This window comes from Lissotriton vulgaris, chromosome 5 (genome assembly GCF_964263255.1).
Source record: "Lissotriton vulgaris chromosome 5, aLisVul1.2, whole genome shotgun sequence".
In the NCBI taxonomy this organism is placed as follows: domain Eukaryota; kingdom Metazoa; phylum Chordata; class Amphibia; order Caudata; family Salamandridae; genus Lissotriton; species Lissotriton vulgaris.
Window position 1 is genome coordinate 664,257,788 of NC_141693.1, and position 18,978 is coordinate 664,276,765.

General features: G+C 47.9%; 1 protein-coding gene across 9 annotated transcripts in view; it reads right to left on the reverse strand.

The window, feature by feature from the left end:
* Positions 1–13,679, reverse strand: part of KCNMA1 (potassium calcium-activated channel subfamily M alpha 1) — a 1,464,982-nt gene extending 1,451,303 nt beyond the window's left edge. For all 9 annotated transcript variants that reach the window (XM_086922098.1, XM_086922095.1, XM_086922094.1 and 6 more), the window contains exon 1: positions 11,676–13,679. In XM_086922098.1, the coding sequence (XP_086778224.1) occupies positions 11,676–11,984 (309 nt within the window). In that variant the 5' untranslated portion in view covers positions 11,985–13,679. The remainder of the gene's footprint in view (positions 1–11,675) is intronic.
* Between the last annotated feature and the right edge of the window lie 5,299 nt (positions 13,680–18,978).

Below are 18,978 nucleotides of genomic sequence, written 5' to 3' on the forward strand. Positions count from 1 at the left end.
ACTCATATTGACTGTATCTGACACCGTACTGTTTTTTCTGTTTAAATTCTACTTGTTGTCCAGAGTCCATGTTTTATAATTTTGTTGTGTTTTTACTCTGCTTCTCTTGGATATCATTGAAAAGGTGTTTTCTAAAATAATTTTGGAAAAACTTGAGTGGGCTGAGGAAAATCAAATTGTGTCTTCTGGGAGGGCTATTTCACAAATGATCACTGGTTTGCATTATGGGCAAATGCTGGGAAGCCGATGGAACAGGGAGGTAGTTTGTTCTGTTGTTTTGTAGACTTTCGGGCCGCATTTGACCTGGTAGACTGAGAACAGCTATGGGAAATGCTGGGTGACTTGGATACCCCTAAGCGCCTCCTGTTTATAATACACGGAATATATAGTCAGAATTGGGCCCAGGTTATTCTGGATACGTATGGTACAATGTTACAGAAGTTATTGTTTGAAAATGGGCTAAGACAGGGGTGTGTCTTTGCCCCGTTGCTTTTCTCCTTATTTATAGCGGATTTGCCTACCACTTTGAAAACGGAGCGGGCTGCCAACCCAAAATTAGATGAGAAACTTATTTCATGCTTACTTTATGCAGACGATTTGGTGATCGTGAACCTAACAGAGATAGGTCTGCAAAGAAAGCTCAAAGTGTTTGGTGACTACTGTAGTCGTGAGAAATTAACAGGAAACTTGGAAAAAACAAAGATTCTGTGCTTCAGCAAAAAGAGGAACATGTTCAGCTGGGTCCTAGGCTCCATAAAATTAGATATAGTTAGGAAATACAAATACCTAGGGATCTGGTTTGAGAAATCTATGAAGTAGAAAGTACACTTGGATGCACTAAGAATTCGGGCCCTCCTCGGTTAGTGGCCTGAGGAAATGTAATAACACCTATGGAGAAATGATGGATAGAGCAGTCCTGAATGCTGACATTAGAGGTCTTCATACTTTTGGATGCAGAGACCCCCCTGTCGACATTTTCAGGTGTGAGGACCCCCTCATGACAAAAATTTCCAAACCTGTAGGCAGAATCTGCAGTGCACATGCATCAAACTCCAGCTCTGGTCCAGGCAGCACAACAAGTTTTGGTCCCGGATCTGCAGTGGGCAAAAAGTCTGGATTCATGGCTCTGCAGGTTAAGAAACGGTTTCCTAAGCCTACGTACTCAGGAGAAGATTTAAAAGCCACCTGCGCCACCACTACGTAACTTTTTGTGGCGTATTGGTGGCGCAGGGGGACCCTCCATATTTACAAGGAGAGGAAAAGCCACCCTGTGTGACTTTTGCTCTCCTTGTAAATATGGGCCCTTCACATGCAGCACTGTGCGTGGAAGGGAAGTTCCATGGGAGTTGCTGTTGGTGTTCCCACGCAACACCCATTGAACAAGACACATCTCCATATTTACGAGAAATCGTAAATCTGGAGATGCGTGTGAATACTACGCCACCCTAGAGGTGGCGTAGCGAGGCGCAAGGAGGAGAAATGTTTTCATTTCCCCTAATTGTTTCCTCTTTCAATGCTTGCCGCATTCTACAGCACCCATTGAAAGAGGAAAATGCCTGTAGTGATTGTTTTTGTGCAGGAAGGGGCCACTTCCTGCACAAAAACAATCTCCCCACGGCGCAGGCATCCTTGCACTATGGTGCAAGGGTGCCGGCGCATGGCTGAAGCTTGTGCAGCAAGGACAGAGATGCAACATATTCTTGTAAATATGTCGCATCTGTGTGCTTTCCAAACTAAAAGAGCATGGCGCAGCAAAATGACTTGCTGCAACATGATGTGTTACTTGTAAAACTCCAGCACATCCACAGGATAAATTCTCACGAGTGTCGAGAGGCAATGGGAGCTGTATATAATGTTTTTATGTGATAAATTATTCTTATAATAGAAATTGGCAAAAGTGAAAAACATTTTGGGGCAGATTAACAAGCCCCTTGCGCCACTTTTAACATGGGAAAAGTGACGCAAAAGTGGAGCAAGGGGCTTGTAAATACACCCCTTGGTGTACAGAAAAAAATACCTTTTGAGATGTATGAATGTCTTTTCTGGTCTTGGTTAATTTCATTTGTTATTGACCTGTGACATTCTTAACTTCCTGGAGTTTTATTCACAGCTGCTGTATGATAACTGTTTAAATGTAAGGAATAGGCAGAGTGGGGGCCCTGGGGTACTTTTTAATGTGCATTTTCCACAATAAAGATTCAGATTTTCTCCAACTCATTTTTGGCAAAACAGAGGTAATATGAATCAACGCCTTTGTTTTTATTATTTATTAATTTACTGCAGGATGTGTATACAATACCCCAAGCTCACTGTGTGATTATGGGGAGCTTGTTTTAGAATAGAGCTGTTTTTAATTGTTTTCTTTAAAAAAAAACAGTTTCATTACTTTTAACTTGTGAAAAATGAATTGTCCTTTGGTGCTTACCTTGCTGTAAACACATGGGTGTTGATCATGTTGGTGTCTTGTGGTTGTTCTTTTATTGTTCTGTGCTTGGTAATTGGCATACTGTTTTTTGTTCTTCCTTATATGTGAACTTTTATGCATCTATCAAATGCGAATACATGTATTTTGATTGATTTAATCAAAGCCTCCCAACACAGGTTGAGAACCTAAAGAGACCTCGCTCCGAAGAGCATGAAAGAAGGGGGACAGTCATCAAAATTCAGACATGCATATTTTGCAACGTTTTTTCATCTAATTATGCCTGTAAGCTACTCCCCAAAAGCCTCCCAATACAGGTTCGGAACCCAGAGACCTTGCCCCCAACTTTGCGCTTTTTTAAAATGAATTGACTAAATCTTGAAATTAAAAATGGTGTTGCTTATGAATGCATCTGTAACCAGTAGATCAACCAGGCATCAAGAATATATGATGGAGAGTCAGAAAATTGCTCCGAAGAGCATGAAAGAAGGGGGCCAGTCATCAAAATGATGCCTGTTAGCTACTCCCCCTATGTAATCGGTTGCCCGTTTGTAGAATACATGTTTAGTATTGATCCATTCTTATTGTATTGGTTACAATTTCAGAGGGAAACCTGCAACTGATTGTTAGCAAGATTTGTCGCCCCTTAATACTCGATTCATTTTTTGTTTCTTCTCCTGTCAAACAGCTACCTCTGAAAAAGTGTCTTTAATCTGTATTTACAGGATAATGGCATCCAGTCTGAATTTAGTGCACCACTAGTGTTTTTGCCAATTCCCCAAACCTGCCTACCTTAGGATAATTTCCACCATGAGAGCCGAGGGGGAGGGGCTGTATTCAGAGGGTGGACTAGACAGGAGGGGTAGAATCTTGGATGGCTGTACTTGGATCTACCACTGCCCTCTGTAACTGTACAAACAAAGGTATCTGAGCCGGGCTCCCAGATTTTGGTAGGTAGTAACTAAATGGGCTGCCATAGCCCAGAACATAGATTTAAAAGCTAAAAACCTACCTTTTGGCACTTTACAAATTGGAAGGTCTGCGCCTTTTCTTTTTTGTGACATTTGATCGATTGATTTACCAGTTTAGATAAAATTAGTCCATTTTTAAATCATTCCTTATTATTTATGAGGCTGTAATCGTTGCTTTGAGTTCTTTGGGTGCCGTTCTCAAAGCTGTTTCCAGTGGTTCTTGGGCATGTGGCAAGAAGGTGCTAAATTGCTCTGACATAAAATGTTTCAACAAAGCCTCTGTAACCCCTTTACAAAGGCATGTAAATATGCAAATGGTCTTTAACGACCTGTCAAAAACTCGGGCGTGCCGGAGATAAGACTCCTGACACTGCCCAGCCCACAGCAGCAGCTCGGGCTGGGACACAGACGAGGAGCAGGGGGGCTGAAGCCCTTGTAGTTCTATGGGCCTGGGCAGAAGTTTCCTGGATATGCGTGACCCCCTTTGTATCACTCCACGCCTCCCCTGGGGGTCGCGCCCCACAGTTTGAAGACCCCTGGCTTACAATGCCATGGTACCTCCTCAGTTCTTATATGGTGCTGAACTGCTATTCTTAGTTGATAAGAGGAAGTAGATGGTTAAGAAGGGAAATGCATAAAAAATTACTGTCCCTACCCAGATCCTCCATGATCCAGGCAATAAGATTAGAAACCGGATTTGTTTCATGGTAGAAAAGCGGCAAGCATGGGACTGATAAGATTCTGGCAACGCCTAGGCCGTAAAGAGGAGCAAAAAGTTTCCTGTTGATGTAAATGTGAGATCCCACAGAGAGAAATGAAGTGGGCAAAGGGGGTCAGAGAAATGGTTGTTACGGTGTGTAGGGAATTGAGGGCTTACGTATGCCAGCAGAACTTTCATCCAACCATAAGTAAGAAGGAATTTAGGGCATTAGGGAAAGAAATTTCGTGGGACCAGGATAGGCAATACTTGGAAGGGAAAAGATCTACATGTTTTATGGTGAAATCTTGGTAAAATGGCCAACAGTTCCCATATATGAATTTTCTTCCCAATCGTTGGTTAAGGAGAGAATTATTAAAAATAAGGATTGGGACTAATCCATGTTATGAGAATGATAGGATTAAGAGGGCCATGATTGACCACGAAGGGAAGTGTACCTGTAACACAGGAACAAAATACAACATTTTACACATGTTTTTAGATTGTCTTAATGTTCTTGAAGCACGAAAACTAAGGCTGCGACCAATCTTCCAAAAATATGAGGTTAGGAATCGTGCACAGGCAGTAGACCCGTTAACTGAAATGCACTCATTCGATGTAGAATGTGCAATAGGGAAGTACGTTTTCTAATAAGTGTACAATGGATGTTTTATCACTAGTACTGACTTGTTGAAATGTACACCAGTTTTCATTAAAGATACTTGTAATTTAAATAATTGTTATATAGTATATATTTATTTTAGAATTTTTTAATATATTTGGAGTTTTATACGGGTATTATAAATCTTTAATTCGAGTTAGTTTTTAAATCGAAGATTGCTATGTTTGTATGTTCGTTCATGTTTAAGGACCTACAGTGTAAATAAAAAATCTTTTTTTGACTTGACATGTCTTGAATACTCTGCTTCTATAGAACTCTGTTGCCAGTTTGTATCTAGTTTTCAGGCCTTTGCTTTAAATATCAGTCAAACATGTGTTAAAAAATACTTTCAATACAAACTGGCTCAAGGTCTCGATGACTATTTGAGATGAGAGTCCAAACACTTGGGTGACTTGAGAAAGGACATGCTTACTAACTTCCAACCTCTGGTGTTCCGAATGCTGGAAAGTCCCCCCAAGATCTCATAAAGTCATTATATGACATACCTAAATACATGATTCTATATATATGTTTCATTTTTGAGCAATTTATATTGAAAATCCAGCAGAGAAGGCGAGGCAACAAGAAAAAATAAATGGCTCATGGTTGTTAGATGCTTATAATACTAAAAGCCTTATCTGGTTTTCTGTTCTGCTCTGCCAATGATTCATACAACTCTCTTATTAAGCTTTCCGGGAATTATTTTTCAGCCAGCCCTCTTAAAACTTTGGTCTGTGGTTCTGTCAGTCACATTTTTTTTCACCCACCAAAGCATGGAGCAGTTCGCTTCAGCCACTGACTAACTTGCCTACGAGTGAAGTCGTTCTGCTATTTCACAAGAAACACATCTGCACAAAATGCAGCTCCCTTTGTGGAGATGGGTATATGTGACCCAAAAATATTTATTCTTTTAGACACTTTTTGGTGGGACCGGCAGCTCCCCAAATATTAGAAAGTTGAACAAAAAATATGACAAAATGAGCATTGACAAAGCCACGTTGATGGCAGAAATTACCAAACCTACAGGCTTTGCCAATGCTTGTTTTTCAAATCGTGACCTCTCCCCCCTGCAACTTCAGGACATAAACTGGCCACTCTAGAAGAGCATTGCCACTCAGCTTCTCCCCACTGATTTAAGTACACCAATATGCTATATGTGCCCTTTCCCCCTCTCATTTTTCTTTCGCAAATGTTAATCAAGCAGAGAAATGTCCTCAGTAAACAGCACAGTTACTCTCTGTACGTACAATAACTAATATAAGGATGACAAAGCAGATAATAACTACAACATGATATAAGATATTTTTTTTAAAAGCTAGCAAAATATTCATAAGGAAAAATTAGGTTTTACATTGGCTCTATGCATATGAAGAGGATTCATTAAAAAGCATTCGGCCCTGGAAACAACTTCCAAGTACTTCCTTTCAGGTTGCCCATGCGCACAGCCATCAACTTCAAGCACTATATAAATGCAAACATAATACAATACTATACAATGCTGAAGAATTTCAGGCTTCCGAAGCCCTGCTGTCCATGGTGCTGAAACTCCACTCGATAACGGTTCTCCTGTGCTTTCTATGAGGGGACCGTCAAACTGATCCATGGACGAGCGCTCCAGTTGAGACGATATATCGAGCCAGCTAAAAAGCTAGAAATGCCTGTGAAATTGTAAAGATTTGTGCCAGAAACATCAGTCTGCCCCCAGAACTGTCAATCAATGTTAAGATGTACACATTGTGGAAAGTTTCATAGGAAGCAATGACCGGTACCGGACAGTCTTTTTCACTAGGATTGTAATGATTCTGTTTTTACTGCATCTGAGGGACCCTCCACACCACTTACTCCTTGCCTGCACCCCACTTTCCATCTCTGGCTCAGAACCCCGCATCGTAGCCAGAATGGGGGCCCGTTGCGCCTCCTCTGCCATCCTGCCAGGTGGTCCTTACAGCTTGAAGGATCAGGGGAAACCGAAGAACGACCGACAGCCGTAAATGTGTCCATTGCACGTAGCCTACGTACAGATTAAGGTGCAGCTGTACAAGGCTCACTCACCCAGGTGTGAAAGACACAGCATATAAAGCGGTAGTCTGGAAATCCTGCACCGTTCGAATAAAAACGGCACTAGTGCCGAATAGACGTTTTGTTACCATTGACTTCAGAGTCTGCGGTGCAGCACGGCCGTGCTATAGATTATCCCTTTAAAAATGTGCAGTCCGAGAGAAAGGATTACTGCTGTCCGTTGTCAGGTGCTGAAATCTTACTGACTGCTAGTCGGGTTGTCACTGTGGTTTCCGCTTGTGATTAAAAGTAGATTTCGCAGCTAGGTGTAAACATATTTACGAAAAGTACTGGTGTCTGACTGGCTTTTTCACTTCACTGCTTGGTGGTGAATTTCACCCATTTTACTCGAAAGACTTAACATAGGTCAGATTTGTAATCGACATAGACGAAGGAATACCTGTGAGATGATGACACGTGGAATTTACACTTTCCAATATGTTTTGCTTTGTTGGGATGTGCAAAGTCGATCTGTCATCGCTAATTTAAATGTGTGAACTACAGAGATGTAAGCAAGACTGTTGAGTAAATGGCTGGGGGGAGAAATGTTTTTCATCATGAATTTCTAGAGTTTATTACCAAGGACAGATGATGGGCTGGGAGTTCTCTGTATGCTCCTCACTTACTGTAACTTGTGGTTCTCCTACAATAAGAAAAACTCCTGCAGCAACACGCTCGCTCCTAATATTGTAGTATACCTGAGTTGTTAATAGTCTTTATTCATATCACGACAATCTTTCAAAATATAAAATTGTTGAACTTGCAAGTATCTTCATTAGATTTCTGATTAAGAAATGTTACAGCATTCGTAGCCCTCTCCTCAGCTATGTCTTCCTGGGGGGTATGGTCTTCAAACTACGCAGAACACTTTACCTTTTGACTCCAATATCTTTATCACTGTAAACAAATAAAATAAGCAATTTTCGGTTGATTAGGGCGAACCCTAGCTACAGCAAGATTTTTCCCTCAAAGGTAGTAAAACGCAGCTGAAGTTTCAAAATGATCAACACACAAGCAAATGATCTTAAAATATACCCATCACTTGTAAATTGGTCCTCATATTTACTAAAATTATCCTGAAAACCTCACTGGATTTGAGCATTTGGGGTTCAATTACAAGCTGGACTTTGAAGAGGATGACGAAATTAGTAGGACATGGATTTTGGCTGGAAACTGTACCCCAGCATTGTTCACTTGTGAGTTTGAGTCCTTCAATGGGGAATAACCATAGGAACCCAGGCATACAGGGTCCTATTTGGCATGGTTAGCCCTGGGTCCAAAGATTTTCTGCGCTGATTTACGACTGCTCCGCAAAGAAAGTAAATGGAAACGTGGAGTAAATGTTGGCGTATGGAGGGTATCAAGCGCTGGTGCTGGCTCTGGTCCGTCTGAGGGGGAGCATCACATACTCCCCCAGTGAAAGTGGTGGTGGTTGGGCGCCAGGCTATACCTCTATTTTACTAGATTTGTTTCGACACCTGGTAAAATCGAGCCCTGTCTTCCCAAACTGAGTAATCCCCTGAAATCGTCCGAATCAACATCTCAGATGGGGATGTCGCTCTGGCCGACTCCTGACTGGCCCTTTGGTAGGTTATCATGCCCAGCGCCAATATCTCCATAGCTCTTCCCACTGCCCTGTAACACTATTTGTCACATTAGAGGTTACTTACTTAGATACAGATGAGATGCCCCTTCTACCTCTCAGAGTGTTTCTGAGACTTGGCTGCATTAAATATTGATTGCCACCTCTGGTGACCACTAGCCGGGTGTCATTTGTTCTGCTAACTGTGGAACATTATCTCCCAGATATCACTGTGTCCAGCCCACTTGCTACACAGATGCAACTTGTATTTAGTTGAGGCCGTATAGTATCAGAAAAATGTGGGGGCAGGCATTCAAAATGCCACTGAGGCTACTCACTGTGAATCCGGATTAGGCAAACTACTCTAATTCTAAGAAAGGAGAGGTGCAGTGGCCCCAGGTGTGTGGTGTGCAGGCTCCAGGAGAGGTCAGCCACGCCGGATCCAGGTGAAAAAACCTGCACAGGCTCCAAAGTGAGACATAGGCTGCTTTCTCAAGTTGAGCAAGTCTTGCTGGTTCTTACTGAGACAACCTACACTGGACCATGAGAGCCAAGTCACTCTGGCTGTTGCAGAGGCCAGCAGCAAAGGGAGGAGCAGGCGTGACTGCCACACAAGCTGACCGGAAGTCAGGCAAGGTGGGCAAGGTCTATCTGAAGCCAGGTGCGCTGAACCAATGAGGCAGCGCAAAGAGGCCGTGTCGTGGCAAACACTGAATTGGGCAAGAGCTACCTATCCATCCCTGAAACCGAGTTATACTAGTCACTGAAACCAGGACTTGAGTTGGGGTACCACGCGGGCGGACGCCGTCCCTCCACTTATTTGACCGGGTACTCAATAACTGGAGCAAATGGAGCCACACATTCACTCTTTGGCCTCTCTGGGACGAGATCGGAGCCCATTCAGAACGCTGCTCATGAGCTGACTTCTCTGATGCAATCGCATCTAAGGGGCGAGCGAGGGGAGGCAATGCGTCTGATGTTGCAAGCCACCTTTAGTGACGTCATCGCCTGTCGTGACGTCAGCGTCCCCTCACTTCTTTTTTTAGGACTTGTGCCCTGACTGAAACTGAAGACCACGTGTAAACAAAGCTCGCGAGGGAATTAAACCACCGCGTGAGGTAAACTGTGCACGCCTGCACGTAGTGCTGTCTACACCTAGTTTTATAAGGAAGCCCTTTCGTTTATGCAACCACGGAGGGGTGTGTGAAGGTTCTCTTGAAACTTCCTGTAATTTCCACAAATACTACAATTACAACGCGTTATTTGCAACCTATTATATTATGCATGTGCGTTTTCATGTTCACGTTGAGGCTTTCCTACCCCTTATAAATGGTTAAAAACATAAAAGACTGTCAACATCCGCCCAATTTCAATAATAAAAGGAAGTATTTTTTAAGTTAACTCGCGAGAAAACAGGAGGCCCGTTTTCAGTGCCAACGAGCAGTCAGCAGAACATATACCGGCAGGTTGTGGGCGACGACTCATCTTGCGCTTAAAGGTACAAAAGGCGGGAACCCCTGAAAACACTGCGGGTATGGCTGTGCTCATTGCGGGGATCTGCGCGAGACGTCCCTCGCGTGACAGAAACTTCGCGGGTCCCCCTAGTGAGGCGAACAGCTCTTCTTTGAAGTTGACTGAATGTTGTGCCCCTCCCCCCCTCCCCTCCCTCTCCCCCGCCTGTCCGGCCCTGAACTGTCTTTGAATAAGCACTTGCTGTAAACACGAGGCGCTGAAGCTGGGTCTACCACAGGAAATGCCAGCAGAAGCTGCCGGGGGAAGCCGAGGGCACTGCCTGAGGATGACAAAACAGGATTTATTATGCGGATTTACCACTCCACTATCAATAATTAATGTAAGCGTCGCTGAATTAAAATGTTTACATCACCCACGCGAGGTCGGCCGGATTATATTTCTATAAACTGGCCGCCATGCTAACGCACACTTATTGAGCGGTATAGTATTCTGTTTCCCAAAAGGGATGTTGCCAGATCGCGTCTCCAGCCCAGGCCGAAGGCACCTGCTCCCCGCCAGACAAGAAAACACCGGAACTCGCTTCAGTTCAGCCAGAGAGCAACATGGCATTTGGTCCATCACGAGCGGCAGATGTAACCTAGTTACATGGCTGTAATTCTGCGCGTATTTACCAATCAAAGAGGGTTTCTGAAAGCATGACACCGCGCTGGGGAACCTATGGAAGAAGGGATAGCTGCGCGCACGTCAGGGCAACCTAGCAACCATATCTAAAAGGTGTGTGTTGTGCTGAGACAGGGGGTGTGGGCTGCAAGGGATGAGGGCGACGCCTGGTTGCCAGGAATAACCGAGGCAGATGTTATGCCATTTGCAAACCAAACAAATTTGGGAATACAGGGGGTGAAGCCCCGGTCTCACACATACACAGCTGCCGGGCTATTTTAGAGCGCAATGGCCTGTCAAAAACAACATTAGCGGTTTTGGACGGGCTTTCCCCTTCCCAACAACCAATGCATTTGTTATCTCACGCTAGCGTGCGGGGAAATGCATGCCTGGCCATTGCAAAGAGGCCCCTTCCACCCCACTACCCTCCTCCCCCTTTTGAAGTGAAGACATCACAGGGCTAGACATGACTGGGAAGCGTGACCGTTGTAATGCAATAGTTTCCACTGAGGGAGTGCGGCTTAACACAGCCACACAATGAAAACCAATTCCACTTAATGACGGAGAGCACGGCATGCCTTCGACCTGAGAACAGGGGAGGGGGCGCTCTATCTAAAATTAAACCAAGAATGGGGGGACGCCAGCAGGCCTCTCGTTCGAGCTGTAAGTATTCAATGAGCTCAGATGCGCGCAAAACCATACGCGCGAGGAAGGCTTTCTGTCCCAACGCGGTTGCCGTCTCTTCTGACTGAGGTAAACGCTAAAGTGAATAAACAAGGGCAGGACAGCACAGGTGGGTCGGTCCCCAGCCCCCATTTCAGCAGTCGCTGCATCAACTTTTTCCCAAGCAGCTGCAGTTTTGCCTAAGCATGCTACCTCAGTATGTTGACTTTGCATGCGGGGGGCCTCCTGAGCCCCCAGGGCCCCCGGTGCTTTCCACAGTTGGGTCAGAAAGTCCCATCACGTACCAGCACGCCCCCCACACACACAATGCTCGGAGAAAGCCCAGCAGGGCACACAGCCAGCAGAAACGCACATACCCTCCCACCAAACAGTTGATCCCAGGGTTAGAAGAATTGAGATGCGGTGACAGGCATTCATATATATAGATGGCAGGTCCTGCATCGTCACAGGCAGGGAGGGGGGCTTACCTTGTTCTTGACCCCGCAGTGGCAGCAGACTGTCCACATGTACTTGAGTGTCCTCCAGACCAGGATGATGAAGAGCCCGCCGAAGAAGGTGACCATGGACGAGGCGAGGAAGGCCCACCACATGCGCTGGCCCTGGCTGTCACAGGGCACCTCCACGGTCACCGGGATGATTAAGGCATCCATCTTGGGCTCCAGGAGGGAGGACGGGTCCGGGCTCAGGTTGTTGTTGTTGATGTTGTTGTTGTTGTTATTCATGGCCAGGGCGCTGCCAACCCCTGTCGATCCGTCGCCCTGTGCCATGGCTAGCATGCCTGGCGGCAGGGAGCTACCCAGAGCCCCCGGTGCCTGCTGCTGCTCACACAGGCACTAGCATGCGCCATGCTGCTGCCAACCCCTCCTCTCTATGCTGGCACTTGCAGCCTCACCTGTTGTAGTGTTCTTTGTGATACTTTGTGAAAGCGGCCCCCACACCTGCCCGCAGCTCTGACCCGCCTCCTGCAGACTACTGCCTCACGGTCAATCGAGAAAAGTACAATAAAATGACTACCGGGCCCCTAACCCCCGCTGCCTCATTGAAGAATGCGCGCCCCAGCCGCACAGGCAGGAATTCCCTCCGTTCCCCATTTAAACACTGTGTCTATTTCCAGCGCCCGGGTGGAAGTGACAGGCGGGAGGGGGCTGGGGCTCCTTCTCACTGCTCCTATGACTCTTTCCACTCCTGCCTGGTTGCCCCAGTTGGCACTATGTGCCCATGCTAACGCTGTTCCTGGGGCGAGCCCACCTTTCACAGCACCTTCTCGGTGCCAGCCTCCAGTATTGTGGTGTGCCGCCTACAACTGGGCTTATTCTATCCTACAGCATGTACCAGCCCTTTGACTGCCCCGTGCCCAGCTGTGCCAGGATTCACCCAATTCCAGCCTCCAGCGTCCTGCCTCTTCCAGCCTCCAGCAAGGCACCGTCTATGCCAGCCTTCGGCGCCGCTCTAGTGACACCACCCTCCAGCAACAGCCGTCCTCTGCCAGCTTCATCAGCCCTCCGCGCGTGGCAGCCTAAAGTATGACCCGTGTCACTCTGAAAGACGAATCTGCCTATGCCACGCTCCAGCAGGGACCTGCCCGTGCCACCCACTGGCAGGAACTCTTCCGTGCCAACCTTCAGAAGCTGACCGCTTTATCCCCAGGGAGCACTCCTTTTGAGCACGTCTCAAGCAGTCTCTTTAAGACAGACCACCTCACAAGATGCTTCACACTTGGGGGAGCACCACCCTGACCGTGATAACCTCATCAGCAGCCCACCTGTCAGCCTCATAAGCACCCCTCCCTCCCAGCGTCAGCCTCAAGAGCACCCTTCTCGCGCGAGCTTCAACGACAGCATGCCCAGAGCAGTCAGCAGTACCCCGTCGAGCACCCTTTGCCGTCAGTCGCAGCAGCACCCTGTCATGTCAATCTAAGGCGCTGCCTTCACAGTCACCAGCGGCAGCCTCTCAGCAGCACCCTCTCCTGGCAGCGTCAGCAGCACCGTGTCCGTGCCGGCCGCCGCTCGCCCATGTCCCCTCCGTGGCTAAATTTGCCGATGGTGGCGGGCTCTCTTCTTCCCTTTAGCCCTCAGCCCTGGCCGTCTCTCGGTTTATTCCTGAGCAGCCGAGTCCCGGCGGATCGCCTCGCTGCTCATAACGGTGCCAAGGAGCCCGCTGCCTTCTCCCCGGGTGCCTGCCAGCGGTCCCGGGTGTGGTACCTCCCCTGGGTCCCCCTGCTTCTGGGGTGCCGTGAGCGTTCAAGGGGCGCTGCTGCCAGACCCAGTGGACGTGCTGGCGGCCGATGGCTGCTCCTCGCCCTCTTCTCTGCGTGTGGCTGGAGCCTGGGGTTCCCTCCCGGGTCTCTCGGTGTGGGCTGGGATGGCCGCAGCGCCCTCCTCCTCTTCGCCACCCTCCTCCCGTTCCTGCGAGGATGCGGACCCGGAGGCGCAGACACACTCCCAGCCGGGAAGAGCCGCCAAAAGATGTACAGGTTGGAGCGGCAGGCAGTGCGAGGCGGGGCCGGGGGAGCGACTGGAGCTGCCCTGCTGCTAGTGCTGGCGGAGGGGGCAGGGGCAGTCCTCTTCCTCCTCCTCCTCCTCCCTCTCACCGCCTGTAATCCCGGCTGCTCCGCTCTCGGTGATTGGCATGCACGGCGCGGTGTGGCGGGGGTGCCTAATTACCCATCCAAGCCTTTCCCATTGCATTTCCTCTCTTATTTCTGAATGTCATGACGCAGTGTCCGTGACCGTGTGTGCATCTGCCTCCCACCCCCGGCTGATGCTGCCATGTCTCTCCACTCACTCATGTGCGTGCACCCGATCTCAGTGACTGGAATACAGAGATGCCGGCTAGGCCGGGGCTGCTGGGCACCGCAGCTGCACCCCAAGACGGAATTACACCAGGGCGCATCCAGAGACGGGCAGCTGAGCACGCAGGAAAGAGCAGACAGTGGAGTGTGGAGTGAGTGTGTGTGGGAGGGAACATGGCGTGTGTGTCAACAGAGAGCTGCAGTTAGCATGTGTGTGGAGAGCTCTCTAGGTAAGAGGTGTGAACTGTGCGGAACAGAGCTGGAGGCTAGGGGTGGAACAGGTGTGTTGCCGTTTTTGCTGCATTGTCACCATTCGACCTGAAGACCGAATCGAATACTCTATAATGAAACCACTTTTAGTAGTGGTAGTTTAAAGTATGAATCACCTAACATTTGGTCCTTTCCCCTTAATGTTTTTCTTATTTGTTTTAAATTAAAATGTATAATGGCGGACTAGCAATCAAAGATCTTTTGCTGGTATTTCAGTTGTTATACTTTGTTATATATGTTATGCGAAATTATGTTCTTGGCATTGGTATGACCAGTGCTTTAAATGGGGGACAAATTGTGCAGCTATTAATTTAAATGTGGCGAGTGGGCGGGGCTAGGGGCGGAGCTAAAGGCAAGACATGCAGATGCATATTGACTTCTATGCTAGTTGTAGCACATACCAAAACGCATGAGAAATGTGTTTCTATAAACAAAACAGGTTAACTGGTTGTACTAAACAAATGCCAAACACAGTGATATTTTAACATTTCCTTGTGTCGTGATATTTCTTACTCTTTTCTTTCACACAAACCACGCACATGCAGGCAGGTAAACAGACAAACATAAGCAGACACTCACACCAAAGAAACAGGTGAGATTAATGCCATTTTAGCCTTGTTACCTCCCATGGCTTCCTTTATTGTGCTGTCACTGTGAAGGAAGTTACCCGAAACAGGCCACCCGGGTCACTTGCAACCACCTCTCAGTCTTCCAAGAAATGAGGAGTCGGGGATAACAGCTGCAAATACAATTTGCACCTTTATTAGTAAAATACACTGCAGTGGAGCCCGGTCTGACTAGCCTCATAGGATAGCTGTCGAGGGACTGGCCCCCGAACACTTGGTAACACAAAATAATCCTTCCAACACGTCTCAAAACGCAGCCCCTGATGGAAAAATAAACCTTGGCAGAATACTAAACAAAGGGGGCTCAAAGGGATGAGCTACCACCTGCAGAATGGGTACACGTTATCAAGCTCCCAAGGCCACCTTACTCGGTCTTAGCTCTCTCTAGTGTGGGAGCATAACTAAGTCCAGGGATAGGTATGCAAAGCTGAATAAACTATTCTGTTCGTGCCTCTGGGTTCCAACCTTGAATCAGATATGAGAACTTTCTGAACAGCAGCTTCTGCTGAGACAGGCAGACAGCAGGGACACGGAGGCCGACTTCTTCTTACCACGCGAAATGGTGACTACAAAAAGGAAAATGGCGTCTCAGATGCTAACTTAGCCTGCACAACTTTACTACAAGTGTGAACACACACACATTTGTAATAGTGATCAATATAAAATAGCTACATGAATGCTAAAACAACCATTGGTAGCTCCTCGAGGCAATGCTGTGGGCCGGTCGGACAGGGCGGGAGAGGGGCAGGGTGGGAGTAGTAAACTCCGGCAAATGTCCAAACCGAGTTAAGTACATAAATAATTAAATAAAATGAATTTCATTGTGCGAGTTGCATCGCTGATTAGGTTGCAGCGCATGCAATATAATTCATTTTTTTATGTACTTAACTCGGTTTGGACGTATGCTGGAGTTCACTACCCCCACCCTGCCCCTCCCCGCCTCACCACCCTGCAGTACTCCCTCGAGGAGCCGCCACTGAACACAGCACAGTATACGTCATCAGGGACAGGGCAATGGGGCACTCAATTCTAACAGACCCTCCTTTTAGCATTCATCTCTAATTCTTTATTGGTGCTATCAGGTTAGGGTCTTTACAATTCTAATGGGGATGAACATGATGTTCCATATATAACTGCTAACCATTGGGGTGATCATCAGCAATGTTAGGCAGGATCACAAATTAGAAATTCGAAAATGCCCTCATCAATGGACAATAAATCGTGGACAGCCTGTACCATCATGACAGATTGTTGAATCTTTTTACTCTTGAACTCTAGGCTTGGGTGTTAACTTTTGCATGCAATAAGAGCAACAGGTGGGAAGGCAATTGATACACAGGCCACAGGTCAAAACAACACCTGCAATTGCTACTAAGAATAAGAGTATTATTCCCGGGAGGAGGAGCCAAGATGGCGGACGGGACAGACGCTTGAGCTCCCGGCTCCGCGAGCCGCCTGGCTTCTTTCAACAATCCTGCTCACTTCTCCTGACCTGCGCCGCTCCAACACCGAGGGATACCGGCGCTGAAGTGACTGGCGTTCTCCCGATACCTTTGCCGGCGGGTTTGGCCGCAGATTCGGTGTTTTCTCCGACTTCCAGCGCTTCCCCTTGTCCCTGTGTTGCTGACTGCCGCTGGACGCCGAGGGACGTGGACGGAAAGACGAGCTGGGGTTCCGCTGATGACCACGGGGGTGTAATGCACTGGCCGCGCGACCGGAGTCGGACCCTTCCATCCGGGTCGGTCTCCCCCTCGCGCTGACTGTGTCGCGAACGAAGCTGGAGGCTCCCGTGACTAGCTCTCCTTTACCACTCTGACGAGGAACGGGCGGACTCCATTTTGGTGTGTCTTCCCGCAGTGGACGGCCGGTTCTCACGATCAACGTGGAGTGCCTCTCCCTGTGCTGTTCCCGATTTGTGCTCGGAGCTCCCCCGGTGGCTGCATCCTTGCTTCCTTGGCTTATTTGGACACCCCCGTCTCGCCACTAATTGCCTGCAGTGGAGGTGAACATGGCGCCTGCTCTTCCTGTTGAGCCGCGGGCTGACCCTGTGTACAATGTGCTTACGTGCCCACATGCCCCTGTGCCATTGACAGTACCGGGGGAGCAGCGGGATAGTGAGGACCGGTGCTTGCAACTGAGTGGCCCGACCCGTGGTGATGTCCTGGCTGCCCTAGTGGCGTTGAGGGTGGATATGCGGAGCACTGCCCGGGCGCTGGCCCGGAGACTCGATGAGGCGATGACTACCACGGGACAGTCCCGGCTGGAATATCTTCCGCCGCCCCTGCTTCCTCCTGGAAAGGAAACAATGTTGCCGAGTGAAGGGACGGTGGTGCGGCGTCCTCATGGTTACAATGTAACGTGTCTGCTCATCGACGAGGATACAGTTGCGGAGACGCCCTCCGCTTTGGAAGCTGTGACTCTGCCTACGAGCTATCTATCGGGACCCAGTTCTTCACTTTCCTTGCCAAATGTTACCCTAGCTGCATTTCTCACTGGAACAGCTGTGGCACGTTACACCTGGTCTTGGGACCCTGCGGCACGATGCGTTTTCATTGATCCCTTTCTTCGTGAGCGGCCATCTTGCTTCTTTGTCCCGGTTGAAGGTGACTCGCAGCAATGGACAGGCCTGGAACACTTCTGCCGGTCCGGACAGGGGTGATGGTATGATTGTAGTCGCTTTGGTTGGATCGGCTGGCGGAGGCCTGGACTGGCACACATTTTGCACTACTGGCTGAGTAATCTCTAATGTCCTGTTGTTTGCTATATGTCGCTGTTGATCTCTCCTGATGTCCACTTCATATGCTGGGGGGAGGACTTGTGCTGTGTTGAGGTACTGGGTGTTATTGATTCGGGTTCACCGGGTATACAGTTTCTGACATTGTGTTGTACATGGCGCAGGATATAATGGCGGCGAGGGAGACCGGGAGTTTGGTTGTTGGGTGGGCTCCTCCCCGCTTCTCCCTTTCCCCTTCCTGGGAGTAGTTGGGTAGTATACTCTTCTTTCTCTCCCTGGACTTATGTGAATTGTGTCTCTCTTTCTCTTCCTTTTCCCTTTTCTTTCTTCTTCTCAATTTCTCTTCTCTTGCTGCATTTCGGGTTTTTGGGGAGATGAAACACTCTGCTAGGGGGGGGGGCAGGCCGCAGCCTCTGCATGTGTGTAGGGTGGGGGGGTACGTTTTAGTTGGTGTTATTTTCTATGGTGCCTTTTGTTCTTATATAATTTTTCTTTCCTAGGCCCGTGTTAGGCAGACTGGGGGATGGGTGGTGGCGTGGTGTTGGTTGGGTATGTCGCGTCCTCCTTGGGGTGTGCATACTGTGTGGCCGTCCTCTGGCTGGAACTTGCATGTTGCAAACAGCACTGATCGATCCGAGTGTATGCTGTCGAGTCCCACCTACATGGCCCTAGTTTTTCCTTCTTGTTTGTATCAGTGCGGAGAAGTACGACCTGACCTTAATTGTCGCGATGAAAACCTTAAAATTAACCTTCACCGATCCTGAGACATGGTAATGTGATAATTGTAGTGTAATCCATTTAATGCTTGCTTAAAACGACAGATATTACTGTGTCACCGTAAAGTCGCAATGATGCACACATGTTTTCGTGGCCGGCCGGAAGGTTGTAGGCCCGTATTTGTTTTGACTTGAAGCACAATAAAGGTTTTCAAAAAAAAAAAAAAAGAATAAGAGTATTTTCCAGCCCCATGCAGCTATCAGACCCCAAAACCACCCAGACAGGGATCACGTGCCATTCTCCTCGTGGATGTCAGATGCTAGTCTGTGTAACTTTTGTATTGCTGCATAGACATTCGGAGCGTGGTCAGGTATATGCACGCAGCAACTACTATCAATGATGTGACAGGCTCCACCCTGATCAGCAAGGATGACGTCTAACACCATCCAGTTTTGAAGGGCAACGAGTCTCGTAGCCTGAAGCTCAGCCATAAAATTAGTCAGTATTCCTGCTGTGGTATTGATCACTCCTTTGACAACCCTCGTGAGTCTGCGTATACTACGGCTATTGTGCATGGGGCCCCAAAATGGCAAAATATCCTTCATGGCATCTGTACATTTCTGTAAGGTAGT